General features: G+C 55.4%; 1 protein-coding gene across 4 annotated transcripts in view; it reads right to left on the reverse strand.

Annotated features, from left to right (window-relative positions):
- Positions 1-12096: 12096 nt before the first annotated feature.
- The window catches only part of DPYSL5 (dihydropyrimidinase like 5), a 117890-nt gene continuing 115011 nt past the window's right edge, over positions 12097-14975 (reverse strand). For all 4 annotated transcript variants that reach the window (XM_030555045.1, XM_030555047.1, XM_030555044.1 and 1 more), the window contains one exon: positions 12097-14426. In XM_030555045.1, the coding sequence (XP_030410905.1) occupies positions 14341-14426 (86 nt within the window). In that variant the 3' untranslated portion in view covers positions 12097-14340. The remainder of the gene's footprint in view (positions 14427-14975) is intronic.

Here is a 14975-nt window from a genome sequence, read left to right on the forward strand (position 1 = left end):
AATAAGTTGAATAGGATTGATCCTAGGACTGACCTTGGGGAACACCACTAGTTACCCTTCTCCATTCTGAGAATTTACCATTAATTCTTACCCTTTGTTCCCTGTCTTTTAACCAGTTGTCAGTCCATGAAAGGACCTTCCCTTTTATTCCATGACAGCTTAATTTACGTAAGAGCCTTTGGTGAGGGACCTTGTCAAAGGCTTACTGTATCCACTGGATCCCCCTTGTCCACATGTTTGTTGACCCCTTCAAAGAACTCTAATAGATTAGTAAGACACGATTTCCTTTACAGAAACCGTGTGGACTATTGCTCAACAGTTTATGTTTTTCTATGTGTCTGACAATTTTATTCTTAACTATTGTTTTAACTAATTTGCCCGGTACCGACGTTAGACTTCCTGGTCTGTAATTGCCGGGATCACCTCTAGAGCCCTTTTTAAATATTGGTGTTACATTAGCTAACTTCCAGTCATTGGGTACCGAAGCTGATTTAATGAACAGGTTACAAACCATAGTTAATAGTTCCACAATTTCACATTTGAGTTCTTTCAGAACTCTTGGGTGAATGCCATCTGGTCCCGGTGACTTGTTAATGTTGAGTTTATCAGTTAATTCCAACACCTCCTCTAGTGACACTTCAATCTGTGACAGTTCCTCAGATTTGTCACCTACAAAAGCCAGCTCAAGTCTGGGAATCTCCCTAACATCCTCAGCCGTGAAGACTGAAGCAAAGAATCCATTTAGTTTCTCCACAATGACTTTATCGTCTTTAAGCGCTCCTTTTGTATCTCGATCATCAAGGCGCTCCACTGGTTGTTTAGCAGGCTTCCTGCTTCTGATGTACTTTAAAAACATTGTTATTACCTTTGGAGTTTTTGGCTAGCCGTTCTTCAAACTCCTCTTTGGCTTTTCTTATTATACTCCTGCACTTAAGTTGGCAGTGTTTGTGCTCCTTTCTATTTGCCTCACTAGGATTTGACTTCCACTTTCTAAAGGAAGTCTTTTTATCTCTCACTGCTTCTTTTACATGGTTGTTAAGCCATGGTGGCTCTTTTTTAATTCTTTTACTGTGTTTCTTCAACATTGAAGTTGGGCCTCTGTTATGGTGGCTTTAAAAAGCGCCCATGTAGCTTGCAGGGATTTCACTTTAGTCACTGTACCTTTTAACTTCTGTTTAACTAACGCCCTCATTTTTGCATAGTTCCCCCTCTTTAAATTAAATGCCACAGTGTTGGGCTGTTGAGATGTTCTTCCCACCACAGGGATGTTGAATGCTATTGTATTATGATCACTATTTCCAAGCGGTCTTGTTATAGTTACCGCTCCTGTGCTCCACTCAGGACTAAATCTAGAGTTGCCTCTCCCCTTGTGGGTTCCTGTACCAGCTATTCCATGAAGCAATCATTTAAAGTATTGAGAAATTTTATTTCTGCATTTCGTCCTGAAGTGAAATGTTCCCAGTCAATATGGGGATAATTGAAACCCCCCTGCCATTATTGAGTTCTTAATTTTGATAACCTCTCTAATTTCCCTTAGCATTTCATCATCACTGTTACTGTCCATGTCAGGTGGTCGATAATAGATCCCTAATGTTATATTCTTATTAGAGCATGAAATTTCTATCCATAGAGATTCTATGGAACATGTGAATTCACTTAAGATTTTTACTTCAATTGATTCTACATTTTCTTTCACATATAGTGCCACTTCTCCCCCGCACGACCTCTTCTGTCCTTCTGATATATTTTTGTACCCCGGAATGATTGTGTCCCATTGATTGTCCCCACTCCATCAGGTTTCTGTGATGCCTGTTATATCAATATCCTCCTTTATCACAAGGCACTCTAGTTCACCCAGCTTATTATTTTGACTTCTAGCATTTGTGTACAAGCACTTTAAAAACTTGTCCCTGTTTATTTGTCTGCCCTTTTCTGATATGCCAGATTCTTTTTTATGTGACTGTTTATCATCTGATCCAGCCCTTACATTATCCTCTTCCATCCTCTGCTCCTGACTATAACTTGGAGATTCTCTATCATTAGACTCTCCCCTAAGACTCTCCTCTGCAGCAGCCAGCTTTCCCCCATCTCCTAGTTTAAAAACTGCTCTACAACCTTTTTAATGTTTAGTGCCAGCAGTCTGGTTCCACTTGGTTTAGGTGGAGCCCATCTCTCCTGTATAGGCTCCCCCCATCCCAAAAGTTTCCCCAGTTCCTAATGAACGTAAACCCCTCCTCTCTACACCATCGTCTCATCCACGCATTGAGACTCTGAAGCTCTGCCTGCCTACCTGGCCCTGCACGTGGAACTGGGAGCATTTCTGAGAATGTCACCATAGAGGTCCTGGATTTCAGTCTCTTCCCTAGCAGCCTAAATTTGGCCTCCAGGACATTTCTCCTACCCTTCCCTATGTCATTGGTACCTACATGTACCACAACAAAAATGAAACCCTTTCTGCGGGGGCTTTAGCTGCAGCCTCCGGAAGCTGATGTGACCCAGTGGCCATTGTGCGTTCCCAATGTGGACACAAGAACAAATGGATATAAACTGGACACTAGGAAGTTTAGACTTGAAATTAGATGAAGGTTTCTAACCATTAGAGGAGTGAAGTTCTGGAACAGCCTTGCAAGGGGAGTAGTGGGGGCAAAAGACATCTCTGGCTTCAAGATTAAGCTCAAAAAGTTTATGGAGGGGATGGTATGATGGGATAGCCTAATTTTGGTAATTAATTAATCTTTATTAGCAGGTAAATAGGCCCAATGGGCTGTGATGGGATGTTAGCTGGGGTGGGATCTGAGTTACTACAGAGAATTCTTTCCTGGGTGCTGGCTCATGAGTCTTGCCCACATGCTCGGGGTTTAACTGATCGCCATATTTGGGGTTGGGAAGGAATTTTCCTCCAAGGCAGATTGGCAGAGGCCCTGGAAGTTTTTCACCTTCATTTACAGCGTGGGGCATGGGTCACTTACTGGAGGATTCTCTGCACCTTGAAGTCTTTAAACCATGATTTGAGGACTTCAATAACTCAGACATAGATTAAGGCTTTGTTACAGGAGTGGGTGGGTGAGATTCTGTGACCTGCATTGTGCAGGAGGTCAGACTAGGTGATCATAATGGTCCCTTCTGACCTTAAAGTCTATGATATCCCCAGGAGGGACAGTATCTCTCGCAAAGGAGGATACTCTTTAGATAAGTCCTTCATAAACTTCTTAATAGTATTATGTACAGTGATCCATCATCAAGATTGTACCTCCCATGAAGGCCCTTCGCCCCGACTACCTGGCCAGTGGTTCACTGCGTTGCATTCCATCGTTACCTTCATTGCACCATCCATCACTGGCAGGGGGACAATTACCTTGAAGGATCCTGACATCTCCAGTGCCGTGCCTGTCCTGGGAGCGTGAGTATCTGAGTGTGAATGTGAACCCCCCCCCCCGCCGCCCCCTTCCTTTGAGCTTAGCTATCAGTATAATAAATGTGCTGCTTTCTGCCAGACTCTGGTGGGTCATTAGTCCTCCCTAAGCTCACTAGCTGGCCCAATTTCAGGTAACAGTATTCTCACTATGTGAACTATTGTATTAATAATTGCTGGATACTGTCATGTCATATCTATGTGTCAAGGCTCTTATTATCTGATAATGACATAACACTCTCCCTGTCAAGTGGGGGAATGTAGCCAATGATTTTAGTTTATTATCCATTCATTGTGTGATGTTATGATTAATATGTTATATTACATATATTCATTGTATGTTAATTAGAGTTAATTTGTAGGATTATAAAGTATAAGATTGATCAGTATTTAGAGGAACCAAGTACTAGACATGAGTAAGACAAGCTGAAACTCAAGAACCTGTAGGCTGAGGCCTGGAAGACTTTAGCTAATTTAGGCCTTGGAGTCAAGAAATGGTGACATAAGTGACCAGAAAATAACCTGATGCCCTAAGATTATGGGAAAAGAGGTACCAAGTGGTAATATTGTGCAAAATTACCCAAAAGATTAATATCAGATCATAAAAATACTGTAAAGGCGCATCTGTCTCCAACATGTGTTGTAACCATGGGCTACAGGTTGTGTCAATGCTAATGAGAACAAAGGGAACTTACACAGCCTATAGAAAATGTGGGTGCCTTAAGTTTCCCGGGGACCCCCCCTGACAGTCTGGGGGGCAGGCAGGAGCTGTGCCTGTCCGAGCTTGGGTCCAGACACACGTGGAGGGTGTCTGGGAACCGGAGCTGTCTGAGCCATGGAGACCTAGGGGGCAGAGGGGAGGGGGGTGATCTTTGCGGCTACTGTCTATTCTAGTTCTATTCTAGGGAACCAATCCGTGGCCCAGGGCCGGGCCAGGCGGCCAGGGACACAATGCTGCTGAGACAAACCTGGGAGTAAAGAGAAACCCATGTGTGCTGCTAACTGTTGCACTTGCAGAGCAAGCCTTCCTGGGGGGGTCCCTGCTGTGCTGGCCCAGTGAGGCCTGACCGACGTGCCCTGTTCAGCTCAGTGCTGGGTTACTCTGAAGCCTAATGAAGGGTCAGATTTTCCTTACCTGTAGAGCTGTTTGGTGTAAAGCAAGCACACAGGTGGTGAGCGGAACACAGGGTGGGAGCAGCATCTGGGCTGGGGAGCGCCGGGCAGGATGCTGGTGTGACAAAGTGGGACTATTTTGCACTATTTTGATGGGTCCTGTGTGTGACTCAGTTTCCCCAGTGGGTGGAAAGGGAGCGGTTGCTTTCTGGGCAGGCTAAGAGACACAGCTCGGGGTGTCACCGAGCTGTCTGGGCCTGGTCCCCCTATCAGTGCAGATTTGAGAAGATGACAGCAAATCTAATTGCGCAGACATTGAAACCACCCCACCCTGGCCCCTGAGGCAGATGGATTTCCCCACTGCTCAGCAGGGAGGCCGGGTCATGCCCCCAGCTGGGGAACAAAGAATTGGGAGCTGTGTGTGTGGGGGGGGATTTGATCTGGGGGCTGGAAGGAGTCCAACCCCTCTGCGGAGAGGCCGAGAAGCAGCCGCAGGCCAGGAGGGGCTGAACCCAACGCTCGCTAGCCACGCCCTGTTACCCAAACATATGAGAGCTGGGGGCGCTCGGCGAGGAGCAGCACTGGTGACCAGCACTGAGTACGAGGCAGAATCGCTGCAGGGGTGGAGACGTGGACAGGCTATGGCCACTGGGGGGGCCGAGCGTCAGGGCGTGTGTGTGTGTGTCTCTCTCTCACAGGCAGAGCCAGAAGAGACAAAATGTGAGGTGACCAGCCAGGCAGGGGGATGGAGGCTCCCAGGAAGGGCTGGGTCCCCTCCCTCATGAAACTCCCTGTGCAGACCCCTTCCCCTGCCCCCAGGCCATTATTGCCTCCTGCCTGACTAGTCCCAGGCCAAGAAAACTACCCTGCCCTGTCATCCTCCACCCCCCCAACCCGCGCCAGCTCTGAGCCATCATCCACCCCCCGGCTCAGCCCCCCTGCCCCCAGGCTGAGCACACTCTGCCGCAGGGCAGAGGCCCTGAGTCCGTACGCTGGTGGGTGGGATCTGCCTGGCTGGCTCTGGGCCTGCTCCCTGGCTGCAGGGGCTCCAGGACCCCCAGTGGCAGCGGGCGGTACTGCACCCAGCAGGTCAGTGCCTGGCTGAGGGCCCTGGCGAGCAAGGGCCCTGGCAGGCTCATCAGGGCTGTTGGGGCCACAGCCGGCTCCAGCGACCCCTCTGGTCGGCTCTAGGGACCCATCCCATCATCAGCTCCTGTCGCCTCCTGCCCCGGGCAGGCCCACCACCCGCCAGCCGCCACCCCCCACCCCGTGGCCACAGGCTGCCCCTGCGTTCCTGCTGCAGTGCTGGGCCCAGAACCCAGGTGCCCCAAGTCCTTCCCCTGGCCACTCTCTGACCTAGGGCCCATCTCAGATGGGGCCCCAAGTACAGCAGAGACTGCACTGGCAGGCCCCAGCTCAGCTCCACGCTGGTGCCATATAGATCCCTAAGCTGTGAGCATCCCTCTGCCCCCCACTGGCCTCCCTTTGGCTCTCACCATAGCCCCCGCTCATTTCCATCCCCCAGTCCTCCATGGCTCAGGCTTCTTCCTCCCTCTTGCTCCATCCAGCGGGGACAGCCCTGGCTCCTGAAGCTCCCATGAGCTGGGCAGGGCAGCGCCAGGGTGGGTGTCGTGCTTGGACATCAGCAGTGCCCCGCTGGGCGTGGCTGGAACCAGACCCCAGGCATCTCTGGGCAGTGCTCTGGCCTGGCGCGCGGCAAGGCTGAGTGCAAAGCAGTCGCCTCTGACCCCTGGTGGAGAAAGCAGCCGGCCTCTGCCTCCAGTTGGAGGCCTGCTCCACCTCCCTTCCCAGCCTACCTGAGCACGGAGGCGGGGCCGGGGGCAGGTTGGGAAGATGTAGCCACCTCGCTGGCTTCAGCAGCAGCCGGCCTGGCGCTGCTCTGCCCCCTCCCTCTGCCCCAGCGGGCAGGCAGCCCTGCCCATCGTAGCCCCTCGTGTCGCTCCCACCGGCTGTCGAAGGGCACATCAGTGTCCGCTATGTGGGACACAGCTCCATGCTTGGTCGTGCTGGGCTGTGCACAGGCCCAGAGGGGCAGGCACAGGGGCTCCTGCCCGCCCTTGTTTGGCCTGGGCAGGCGGCACATTGGCCTCGTCCGTGCTAACACTGCACCGTAACTCTCCTCCGTGGGAGAGCAGCCTTCAGCAGCCGCCGGGCACTCGGCAGATGCTGGTGCTCCCGCTGGGGAGCAGGCGCGTTCTGTGTGACCATCTCGGCTCAATGCCCCAGTGCCTGGGGGTGGGGGGGCCCTGATCGTGTGAGCGGCTCGGCTTGCATAAGCCCCCCGATCCATTTCTAGCATGTGTTTGCAGAGAAAAGCCCCAAAGCCCAACCCCCCAGCTGTACAGATCTTGGCAGCCCAGCAAAAGGCCTCGGCCCCTGCCCGTCACTGGCCTATTGATTCTCATGCTTATTGCCAAAGCAGCTGTCAAACCTTTGTACAGCCGTAGCATAACGAGGCATGCCGGAGGGAGTGCGGGAGGGGCTGACCATGAGACGTGAGCATGGCCCTGCACCAGCCTGTCTTGCTCCTTGCAAAGCGCTGACGGACGTGGTGTGGAAAGCCAGGATGTCTATCTCGACTTCTGGAGCGTGTCTCTGGCGCTGCAAGACTGCAGCCTTCGCGCACACAACTTTGTACAATGAGCGGCTTGGAAAGAGAAAGTTACTTACTGTGTCTGGAGGTTCTTTGAGTGCTGGTCCCTGGCTGGATTTCAAACTTGGGGGTGTGTGCGGGTCATGCACCCAGCTGTGCTGTGTCCATAGACCTGCATGCGCGTGTGTTGTGCGTTGACCACGTGGTGCGTCCAAGGCTTTAAGAGGCTCAACACCACTCCAGTTCCCTCTTACCAGGCAGCAGGAGCCCAGAGCAGAGGGGAAGGAGGGCAGGACTTGAATCCAGAGTGGGATCACACATCTCGAAGAACCTCCAGTAAGTAACCTTCTCTTCCTCTTCGAGTGCTGGTCCCTATGTGGGTACTGAGTGTGGGAGAGTAGCGAGCAGCACTCAGGAAGAAGGTGGGTGTGAGGGCTCTCGAGAGGACAGCGGGACTGCCAGCAGGATCTGTCGTCATGGAGGGAGCAATAGTGTGTACAAAGGACAATGTCACTGCCCAGCATATGTCCTGCCAGGATACATCTGCGAGAAAGGTGGCTGTGGTGGCGTCAGCCTGTGTCGTGTGGGCTGTGATCCTGACATGAAGTGTGGCACCTGATAGTTTGTAGCGGGAGATCCACTTGGAGAGGCGTTGCAAAGATAAGGCTGAGTCTTGGCAATGCTCAGCAATGGCAACAAAGAGTGGCAGAGACATGCAGAAGACCTCGGTTCGGTGGAGGTAAAAGGCCAGTGCCGGCCGAATGCCAAGGGAGCAGACGGCATGCTCCAGGAAGGAGGCATGGGGTTTGGGGTAAAAGACAAGGAGGTGTGTACTTTGGTTGAGGTGAAAGGAGGAAGCTCCCTTGGGAAGAAATTTGGGGTGGAGACACAGTAAGACTTTGTCTTTACGGAATGGGGGGTCTGCCATCATGGCCACTAGCTCACTGACAGGACGTGCTGAGGTGATGGCCACTAGAAGGATCACCTTCATAGAGAGGTGGGTGAGGGAACAGGTGGCAAAGGGCTCAAAAAGGGGTTTGGTAAAGGCTGAGAGGACCAGGCTGAGGTTCCAAGCGGGGATGGGCTTTTTCACAGGAGGAAGGACATTGAGGAGTCCCTGGAGAAATTTGGAGGTCATTAGATGAGTGAACACAGCGAAGCCATCCATGGGAGGAAGGAAGGCATGGAGAGCGGATGTTGCAGATGGCTGTGGTTCTGCGTTAGAAGATTTGAATGTTGGGGAGGGCGAGTGGGGAGGTGAGTTCAGTGTACCAGCACTGGCAAGGCCAGGAGGGGGCTATAAGGATCACGTCACTCAGTTCTTGCATATTTTGCATAGGACATGGGGGAGGAGGGGAATGGGAGGAAAGGCATAGCGAACATAAGAATGGTCCATCTAGCCCCGTATCCTCTCTTCCAACAGTGGCCAATGTCAGGTGCCCCAGAGAGAATGAACAGAACAGGGAATGGTCCAATGCTCCAACCAGTCGCCCATTCCCAGCTCCTGCAAACAGAGATTAGAGACACCATCCCTGCCCAGCCTGGCTAATAGCCATTGAGGGACCTGTCCTCCATGAACTTATCTAGTTCTTGTTTGAATCCTGTTATAATTTTGGCCTTCACAACATCCTCTGGCAAAGAGTTCCACAGGTCGACTGTGCATTGTGTGAAAAAAGTACTTCCTTTTGTTTGTTTTCAACCTGCTGCCTCTTAATTTCATTTGGTGGCCCCTAGTTCTCGTGTTATGAGAAGGAGTAAATAACACTTCCGTGGCATGTGGGGTGATTTGGTATCGGAGGCACCAGTTCCATAGGCATACAGCTTCCGCACACAGAGAGGGGGACCAGACACCGCCCTGTTTGTTTATATAGATGAGTGGTGTCATGTTGTCTGATAGGACTTGGACATGGTGGGAGTGGAGGAAGTCCAGAAAGACTTGGCAGGCCAGACAGACTGCTCAGAGTGTGAGGATGTTGATGTGCACTCATGCTTCTTGCATGGGCCAGAGGCCCTGAACTGTTCGGTTGTTGAGGTTGGCGCCCCAGCTCCCTAAGGATGCATCTGTGGTGAGGGTGGCAGTGGGTGTGGGAGGTGTGAATGGCATGACCACTAGGACCATGGAGGGGTTCCACCACCAGGAGAGGGAGGTCAGTACGTAGGAGGGGAGGACCAGCGGTTTGGTGAGCGAGTCTACCTGTGGATTGTAGACTGTGCGGGGGAGGATGTGGAACTGTTAATGGGCATTGCCTACCACAAAGCAGAGGAATTTGCGATGAGCAGGGTGGATGTCTACATGAAAGTCAGGGGCAGCTCCAGGCACCAGCGCAGCAAGTGCGTGCCTGGGGCGGCAAGCCGCAGGGGGCGGCCTGCCGGTCGCTGTGAGGAATTGGTCTTGGGGGTCCTGAACATCCTCTACTGGGAGGCTGAAGGCCGTAGCCATGCGATGGAACAGGGACTGATATTGTGTATGATCATCCGGTGGGGAGAGGGAAACTGGGATAAGGGTATTGGCTGGTGATGATGAAACACTCACAGGGTTGGGCGGTTCTGGCGATAGGAGTGGGACTGTTGGTACCGATGGTCCTGGAGCATCCAGGGGTTGATCCTGGAGGGTGTCCATATGCGCTGGAGATGTGCGGTGTGCGTGATGTGCACTGAGAGGATGGTAAGGGTCCCATGAGAGCCAATATGGCCATGAGTGGGGGTTGCCATGCATGGGCGGTGCCCGCAGGTACTGGAACTGAGAGGTCAGTGGCATGACCGTACTCATGGTGCTGAGGGTCAGAACTATAGGAGTCATAAGGGGAGAGAGCTGTGTCTGGTTCAGAAGATCAGTTGGACTCCTACTGCTCTGGGAAGGGGGGAGCCGATGGTGCAAGCGGTGCCAGTGATGTTGGAGGATGGTCAACCAGGAGAAGAGACTTGGTTGTCATCAGTGCTGGTGGAGAGGGAGAGAGGATGAGGGGTTCATCGGCCGGAGTAGGGAGCCTGCTGGCGGTCTGGAACGTGGCGGAGAACCAGCGAAGGGTAATGTAGGTTCTGCTGGTGCTGTTTCAGGTAATAAGTGGTTTGGAGTGCACGGGACTGGGAGCACCGCACTGGACAGAGTCTGTGGGGTCAACGCTGCCAGGAGCGATGAAGTGGATCCCAGGGCCGGAATCAGTGGGACCATTTGAGAGCGGCGTCGTTTAGAGCAATGCTCTGTGTGCTTTCTTCGAAGCCAGTGCTGATGTTGAAGCCAGACCAACAGCCATTGCTTGCAACGTCTCGCCCGACTGATCCCGGCTTGGGGAGGAAATGCTGCATTTTGAGGTGGTCCCTGTCGGGAAACCCTGCCCAGGTCTACAATGGAAAAGAGCAGCAAATGGAGCAGTGAGAGACTATGTGGGCTCTGCCCAGACAGTATAGGCAGTGGGCGTGCTCATCGCTCACTGAAAAGGAGCCAGGGCACGAAGCACAATTCTTAAAGTCGGTTTGATGGGGCACAATCCCCTGGCTGGGGAGAGGAGACACCCCCAAAGGGGAAAGTCCAACAAAGAACCTAACTACGGATGAAAGAATGGATAACTAACTAAAACAAGGAAACTATGAGTGAACAAGGTTGAACACAGTACTCTTAGGTGATTCAGAGCATGGAAGGACAACTCAAGCCATGCAGCGGTAAGAGGGCATCGACCCTCAAAGCCTTGTGCCCACCACATGGTCGAAGCATGACACGGGCCAACAGACACTACTCTGAACGGTTCCGGCTCTGGTGGGCCCACACTTGGGATCCACACAGAGACCAGCACTCAGAGAACATGTGCATAGCGGCTTGAGAGCCAAGCTGTCATATGACCAGGTACAACCAGGGGGACGGTCTGAGCTTGGCAGACTCGGCATGGTCACCTCTCGTGAGACAGGACATCTGTTGCTGACCCACCTGAAGACCTCTCCAGACTTCTGGGGTAACTGTTCGTTTGAGATGCTGTCTAACCTAGTCCCTTTGTGTGTCTGGGCTGGAGACAGTGAAAATCCTCGTGTGTTGTACTGCTTGTGCCAGCCATCTATCAGATGGACACACCGTGTCCCCCCCCTATTCAGAGTAAAGTTACCTATAGCTTTGGGTTCAGAAAAACCCTGAGTGAACCCCCTCCCCAAGTGCATGCAGCTCCCTCCCCCGCAGAGAACTGACCCCCCCCAAACCCATGTGGCTCCCCCTGCAGTGAGCCAAAACCCCCATCAGCTCCCCCCGGTGAGCTGAGCCCCCTTCCCAAGTGCATGCAGCTCCCCGCAGTGTGCTCAGTCAGGCTCCAGCAGGGGAAGCAGCAGGCCACAACACTTATCAGGGTCAAAATCAAGTTTTAAGCCAATCTAAGGACTGTGAGGGCCCTGAGTGATTTCAAATACTTGGGGTTGGCAAGACTCCCCCAGTAAAGTAGGGTCACGGGCCCCTTGGCTAAGGCAGCCAGCAAGTGTGACCCCGCTGGGTCTGCCCTGCATGACAGGAGGTGTAATGGGGAGCACTGGTGTCGTTATGCGCCTGGCAGACCCCCCCCCCAGCAGTGCGGTATGGACTCGAGTGGGTAGGGTTCCTCTGTGGGGGCGGGGCCCATCGGTAAGGAGCTGGGCAGACCAGGCGCTGAGCTGACTGTGAGAATGATCTTTAATGAGCAAACAGAACCATATGGCATGTCTCTAAAACCGGCCAATACAGACTATCCAACAGGGAAGGGGCCAGGACTGCCCAGAGCCAAGTCTCTGCCACGGGCCTGGGAGCCAGCGCTCCTGTCCGGCCACCAGCATCCCTCTCCTGGCCGCTCCCACACCTCCGGACCCAGGAGCCAGCGCCCCCCGCCCGGCCGCTCCCACACCCCTGGGCCCGGGAGCCAGCACCCCTTGTCCGGCCGCTCCCACACCCCTGGGCCCGGGAGCCAGCGTCTCCCGTCCGGCTGCTCCCACACCCCCAGGCCCGGGAGCCAGCACCCCTTGTCCAGCCGCTCCCACACCCCTGGGCCCGGGAGCCAGCGCCTCCCGTCCGGCTGCTCCCACACCCCCAGGCCCGGGAGCCAGCACCGCCGCCTGGCTGCTCCCACACCTACAGGTACCAGCTAGTGGAAAAAGTGCACAAGTTACATTTCACATTTCACGCTACCCCAAAGGAACATGGAGGAGAAACACAGGAGAAGTCGCTCGAGTCCACTGAGAACCAGCCCTGGGCCCCCGGGCTCAGGGCTTCTGCTTGTTCTTGTTCTGCCAGACGCAGATGGTTAAAGCACAGGAATGTGCAGCCTCGCGGCCAACACGGTTTAGCACCATTATGTGAGAGGCGTGGCTCATGGCTGGGACTCCCGTGGCCAGCACACGCTCGGGAGCTGGATTCCTTGCTGCTTCCACTGATGGATGAGTTGGGGTTCACTGTGGTGTCCGGATGCCCCAGTCCATGACCGCCTGGCACAGCCTCTGCCCAGCATGCAGGGCTGAACTCCGACCCGCGAGCAGCCAGACTGGGAGGAGTCACTCCTGCCAAGTCCTGAGCCCCCAGAGCGGCAGCCGTCCAGGCAGAGACCCTGCTCACCTCAGCCAGGCCCAGCAGACGGCCACTGGGCCTCAGCTGCTCCTGGGTCTCTGCAAAGGGAAGACGGCCACCGCAGCCAGGAGGATGTCCCAGTGGCTGGCTCTGGCCTCAGGGATGGCAGCCAAGCAGAAGATATGAGGGGACTCGTGGGGCCTGTGTATCAGCAGCACAGTGGCTGGGGGGCCAGAGCCTCCTGGAGGCTGTGGCAGGTTCAGACAGCAAGGATGTCACAGGGTTGGGAAAAGAACAATGGGCTCAGGGGGACCCCCCATCTCCTAACGGCCAGTCTCTGGCTCCAGGGGATCTCCCACCTCCCAACAGCCATCCTCTGTCACCAGGGGACCCCCACCCTCAACAGCTGGCCTCTGGCTCCAGGGATACCCCCAGCCCCCAACAGCCATCCTCTGGCTTGAGGGGGCCCCCACCCTCAATGCCATCCTCTGTCACCAGGGGCCACCCCACGCCCCAAGAGCCGGCCTCTGGCTCCAGGGGACCCCCATGCCCCAACAGCTGGCCTCTGGCACCAGAAATCTCCCTGGCTCTTGGGTTGTGAGAGCCTCGAGGCAGGGACTGGCTGCGCTCTGGGGTGCCGGCTCTCATGTGCCCCGAGAGGATCCCAGAGCTGACCCTGCAGGGCTAGCAAGGGGCTCCCCTGGAGCTGGGAGAAGGCAGGGTTGGCTCAGGAGCATCCCATCCCCCGAGCTGGGGCTCAGGGCCAGTCTGATTTCACTGCGAGCGACCCCACTAACAGGTCTCTGGGGAGCAGGGAGTGTCCCCTCCCACCATGGTGCCCCAGCTGATGGAGCAGCCGAATGACACTGTTACAGGGAGGGTGGGAACAGGGCCAGTCCACTGGCACTGCCGGTGGTGGGGGAGTTAGGCCAGCCCACTGGCACTGCCGAAGGGGGAACAGGGCCAGCTCACTGGCACTGCCGGAGGGGGGAGGGGGAACAGGGCCAGCCCACTGGCACTGCCGGAGGGGGGAGGGGGAACAGGGCCAGCCCACTGGCACTGCCAGAGGTGGGAGGGTAGCACATCTGGCCATAGTCGAGGGCCCTTGCTCCATGTGTACCAGGGAGCGGGGCCTCACCCTCCTTGCTGAGCCTGCTGTCCATAGCACGGAATCAGCAGCCTGATGGGGGAGGTCCTGCGCCCCCTTCCTGCCGTGGGGCCCGGCCTTTCTCCCGCTTCTCCCCTAACGCTAATGACACAAACCACCTGGGATTATTTTCACATGATGCACAAACAAGTCAAAACTCACTGATCCAAATCCAACGTGCAAACAGAAAATGGAACGTAGAGGCCGCCCTCCCTCCCTCCCCCAGCCTGGCCCGGCTCGCACCAGCGCCCCACCTGCCCCCCGCTGCACGCCGTGGGCCCAGGAGCCCAGCTGCGCAGCCTGCAAAGCAAACGTTATCCCACAGAAAGGAGCTGCGGTTGAATGCGGGTGCATGGCCACACATTGAGGGCAGTCCCTGCCATGGCCCACCCACAGGAGGGCACGGCCCGCAGGACAGCACTGTGGTGTCTCGGTGCCCGGGGGGGCGTGGAGGTGGCACGGCCAGGTCTTCCGGTGGGGGCGGGGCCGGCAGGAGGAGTGGGGTGCTGCTGCTGCGTCCTTAGTTTGGGGACAGGTCGCTGGTTTTACCAAATGCCGCTAGACCTGCCTCCGGGGGGAGCGAGAATCCGGGCCGAAGCTCGCTTTGGAACGTGGTCATCGATCTGAGAACCTGCAAGAGGGGCAGCGGGTCAGCACCACAGGGAGAGGGAGGGAGAGAGATCCCACCCCTGCCGGGGCCCCCGGCCGACACCGCTCCCACACCGACGCCCCCACCCACCCAGTCCAGGGTCCTAGGCCAGCATCACTGCCACACCAATGCCGATGCCCACCCAGTCCAGGGTCCTAGGCCAGCATCACTGCCACACCAATGCCCCTGCCCACCTGACACCACTCTCACACCGATGCCCCCGCCCACCCACCCCAGGATCCCACCGGGCACTGCTCCCATACTGACACCCCAGGGACCTGGGTTGGCACCACTGCCGCACCAACGCCCCTGCCCACCCAACACCACTCCTACACCGACGCCCCCGCCCACCCAGTCCAGGGTCCCGCCTGGCACTGCTCCCATACTGACACCCCAGGGTCCTGGGCTGGCACCACTGCTGCACCAACGCCCTTGCCCACCCGACACCTCTCCTACACTGATGGCCCCGCCCACCCAGTCCAGGGCTCCACCTGGCACTTCTCCCACACCAACGCCCCCGCCCACCCAGTC

The sequence above is a fragment of the Gopherus evgoodei genome, chromosome 3, assembly GCF_007399415.2.
Source record: "Gopherus evgoodei ecotype Sinaloan lineage chromosome 3, rGopEvg1_v1.p, whole genome shotgun sequence".
NCBI lineage: Eukaryota > Metazoa > Chordata > Testudines > Testudinidae > Gopherus > Gopherus evgoodei.